Genomic DNA, 4,388 nt, shown 5'->3' on the forward strand with positions numbered 1-4,388 from the left:
ATAAATGTCAAAGGCAAATTACCTAACATTAGCTATTAGTTTTCATTTAGGATGTTAGTAATATAGCGAAGATTCATATTGAAAGTTCAGGGTGTTATCTTTAAAAAAAAAGAAAGACGGATATAAAATCAGTATTTTGGGACACCTTAATTAAAACCTTGTTAATAATGAGGGTTTGCTAACACTTGGGAAGGGTGGAAAGCCTGAACCTGCCTTCTCGTCTGAGGTTCCTGCTCTGCTCAGTGATAGTTTCTTGGACTCCTGTTCACGTTTCCCTTGTTTGCCATTTTATTAGGATATACATAAACCTCATCAAAACTGTATGGGTTAGATTTGTTTATTTGCATCATTTTCAAAGGAAACTAATACATTCATTTGTATGCAGGTATCAAACTGGTTTGCCAATGCAAGACGTCGCCTGAAGAATACTGTCAGGCAACCAGATCTTAGCTGGGCTTTACGAATAAAACTGTACAACAAATATGTTCAAGGAAATGCTGAACGACTCAGCGTGAGCAGTGATGACTCATGCTCTGAAGGTTTGTTGACGCTCTTTTTATCAATTTTAAACCGATTAAAATATATTTATAAAGTATCAGATACCCTAAATTAGCTCTGATTTGTCACAAAACGCTCTCAGTGGATCCGCCTTTGCTTTTTTTGAATTAGGTGCCAGTTTTGGCTCTCAACTGCTATGCAGCCTTGCAAAGCAGGATTGTGTAGGTTAATCGGGGTGACAGTCTGGTTGCATGTTACTTGCCTGTTTCGTATAACATTGTTACTAGAAAGATAATTGTTAGTTCATTAGATTCTACAAGCCTATTGCTTTAATCTGCATTAAAGGAAAAAATTGATTGTATTTGTTGGTTTAAGGAAATGAGAAATCTCAACTGACACTTTCCTTGATGGAAGGGCTATAGCAATATCACATCATTAACAAGAGAATCGGATTAACAAAAGAATCTGATTAAATTCAGTGGGGCTTATTATACGGTAAACTGAATATTACTGTTATTTATTTCATGTATTTTACAAGCAAACATTTTCCTTAAAAGGTGCACTGAAATTCTCTTATCCAAATTAACAAATGTAGGAGTTTTTTAAATAGCACCCTATATTTTTTAATAGAACATTTATATTAATTATGTCTGTGGGTGCTTTCTTCAGTTGTTTGTGACATGGAGATACATTGACAGGAACAAATGCTGCAGAACATTGTCAGAAATGTGTATGTGAATTTTTAGAAGAATACGTTTCAATTTGTACTCGGTTTCAATTCTCTTTGTTCTGATTTCAGTTTGTACTCACATTTCTTTGGTATGCACTTCCCTTTAAAAGATTGATTGCAGGACAATTAAAAGAGTACGGTTTAAGCAAATACGCTTAAATACGTCTTAGTACTCAGGAGAAGCAAATTTCAAGTTATCATAGTAAGAATTCAGCTTGTTCACCCAGATTTTGAAATGTTTACCATTGATTTAGGGCACTTCTCAGTTTTTTTCTACCTGCCTTGTGTTGCTCATGAACAAATTAGACCCAGACACTGTTTTCTACAATTAATTAATTTGGAATAGCTGGAACATCTGAGAACCCTGGGAACTACTGTGAGCAATGTGCGAACAGGAGAAAATGAAAATAATTGTCTAATGATGAAGTCTAAAGTTATTTGTCTAGGTTTAGTTATATTTATAGCAATTTAAAACATGTAGAGAAAGTGTCTTGTTAGGTATTAGGTATTTGATGCAATACTGTATCTTTCTTCCTTTGTTTTCAGATGGAGAAAATCCTCCAAGAAACCATATGAATGAAGGGGGATATAACAAGCCAGTTCATCACACCGTGATTAAAACTGAAAGTTCAGTAATAAAAACAGGAGTGAGACCAGAAACAAGTGCCAATGAGGATTATGTGTCACCCCCCAAATACAAAAGCAGCTTATTGAATCGTTACCTAAATGACTCATTGAGACATGTCATGGCTACTAATGCAGCTATGATGGAAAAAACACGGCAAAGGAATCACTCTGGTTCATTTAGTTCCAATGAATTTGAGGAGGAATTGGTCTCTCCGTCATCATCAGAGACAGAAGGCAATTTTGTCTACCGAACAGGTAAGGGATTCTTTCTGCATCATTTCTGATACAGCCGGCTTTGGTGGATGGTGTCACCTGGAATGAGTGTCACCTGGTTGTGCCTTTTATGAGAGTAGATCACTCCTGTCTGTCCTCTCGTATGAGAGTGGATAAGCCCTGTCCACCCTCTCATTCACCGGAGAAGTTCTGTCAGCAGTATTGAAGTTAAATGCTGTTATTGACCGCTAATGAAGCTGGTTTGCTTTTTGAATGGAGCTATGGGGCTGATTTTTGAAATGACACTTACAGGCCGTTTTTGTCATCACTAAGACAAGCCTAAAGAAGGAGAAAACTCTTGAGCATTCTGTTACAATAAGGGAGGACTAGAGGAGGACTAAAGTAGTCCTTGGCCCTAGCTGGGAGGAAGAGGAGGGCTTTGAAATTTCAAAGTGGCTGTTTGTGGCACTTACATGAGCCATATAGCCCCCCAATGGAGTGCACATGAACACCTTCCCCTGTTGTACAGCATCTTTTCTGTCCTCAGAGTGCCTTCTCCAGTGCATGGCCCTTTGGTGCTCATGCATCTCTTAGGAATGTGTGGATTAGTTTAGACCAATTTCTGCATCGCTCTCCAGACACAGCGCACTGAGCTAAGGGGCCACAGACCTGGCCATTAAATGTCTTGGCTTAATGTTTTCTTGAAGGGTTACACATAATTTATTAATTTAATCTTATCAATAAAAACATAAAAGCATGATTTATATCATCTGTTGTGTTACCAGTCAGAGGAAGGCACATGGGACTGCCTGGTTCATGCCAGTAAATTGCTGTAAATCAGGGCAAGATCAGGACCTGCTCAGGTCCCTGTGGGGCGGGGAGTGCTGGAAGGCTCCTCTTGTGAAGTTTGTTCTGTATTTCTTTGGGGACGTAAGGCAAAGGCTATCACCTTATCTTTGAAAAAAATGAAGTCTTGTGTCCCAAGCTCTGGAGGTCTCCGCCAGCGTCTCAGGGTTTCCACCTATCGCAGCAGCCCTTCACGTTGTCCCGGGGCCTTTCTTGGGACGTTATTCTGCCAGGGACCACCCTGCGGGCAGCGTCGCCTTTGGGATGGATGAATATTGATGAAAAGTACTGGAAACTAAAGTTAATATAGATTTAGATGTTGTACTTGGTTCCCCTTGGCTTCCCTGGCAGGCAGGTGCGGGTGCCGCTCGCCTTTGCAACCTCTCAAGTTTTCAGTCTGTGCCCTCTCTTTTCCTGGCCCATTGAATGTGATTTTTTGTCCCTGTGGTGGGGCCACAAGGATTTCAGGAGGCTGTATGCTCTGGTGGGGGTAGGAGGACGTTGGTGCGTGCAGGTTGTCAGGGGATGACCAAGGGGGGAGTGGGCGCCCTGTGGAGAAACGGGATCTCGTGGGGAGCAAGAATAGTGCATGCATGATGAATAGTTTTCAAAATTAACTCTCTGTTACCTGTATCTGTGTTCCCAAAAATAGCTGCAGTCCATTTTGGTTAAGCAAAATACCAGGGTATGTCTGACTCTACCACTCATGCCTTCAAGAAAGCAGCAAGTGTGTTTCTAAGTGAGATATCACCACTTACAAGGAGCTCCCCGCTGCAATTTTTTGTTAAGTAAAACAGCTGATTTTTAACACAAAGAGGCTGAAGCAGAATTGTGACGTGCCTACTAGATATTTTAGTTTATGAAGACATTTTGAGTAGTAGTTCAAAAAGCAGAGTGAAAACTGATTGACGTTTTATTTTTGAGAAATGTTTGGCAAGGTTGCCGTGCTCCTAAGAGCAGGCAGCCATCGGTGTTGAAGCAAATTCTTTATTGTGCTTCCCTGGAAAAGCAACTTTTCGTAGCAGATCGTGAGTAGAAAGCTTGCTCACCACATCTGGTTCATGTTATGGGCCAGACCCTGACTTCAGGTACATCAGTGTGTCCGGAGCGACTTCACTGGCCTGGTGCCCAGGGGTCAGCGTGGCCACGTGCGTCTCAACAGCCTGTGCCAAATTACCAGGGTATGAGTGCAGCATCCAATTAAAAAAACAAGAAATTGCAGTTTGTAATGAAAACGGGTTGTACAGTTTCCCATTTCAGTCATTAACATGCTTATAAACACGGGACCATATGCTACTCTAGCTTCATGCAACGGGGAGATCCCATGTAAAGATCAGGCTATATAACTGACTGAGAGCGGCCCGGCCTCGCTTTATACCTCTGCAGGATTATTGCGAGCTCTTGGGAAGTGGCTTTAGCGCTGGGGCAGGAGCAGCAAATCCCGAGCCAGGTCCCTCGCAGGTACGGTGCCCGT

The 4,388-nt window shown here is 41.5% G+C and overlaps 1 protein-coding gene across 1 annotated transcript in view; it reads left to right on the forward strand.

Annotated features, from left to right (window-relative positions):
• Positions 1-379: 379 nt before the first annotated feature.
• MKX (mohawk homeobox) overlaps positions 380-4,388 on the forward strand; it is a 36,836-nt gene continuing 32,827 nt past the window's right edge. Inside the window, exons 1-2 of the mRNA XM_009329114.1 lie at positions 380-539; positions 1,775-2,110. Coding sequence (XP_009327389.1) covers positions 380-539; positions 1,775-2,110 — 496 coding nt within the window. The remainder of the gene's footprint in view (positions 540-1,774; positions 2,111-4,388) is intronic.

The sequence above is a fragment of the Pygoscelis adeliae genome, unplaced genomic scaffold, assembly GCF_000699105.1.
Source record: "Pygoscelis adeliae isolate BGI_AS28 unplaced genomic scaffold, ASM69910v1 Scaffold427, whole genome shotgun sequence".
NCBI classification, from domain to species: domain Eukaryota; kingdom Metazoa; phylum Chordata; class Aves; order Sphenisciformes; family Spheniscidae; genus Pygoscelis; species Pygoscelis adeliae.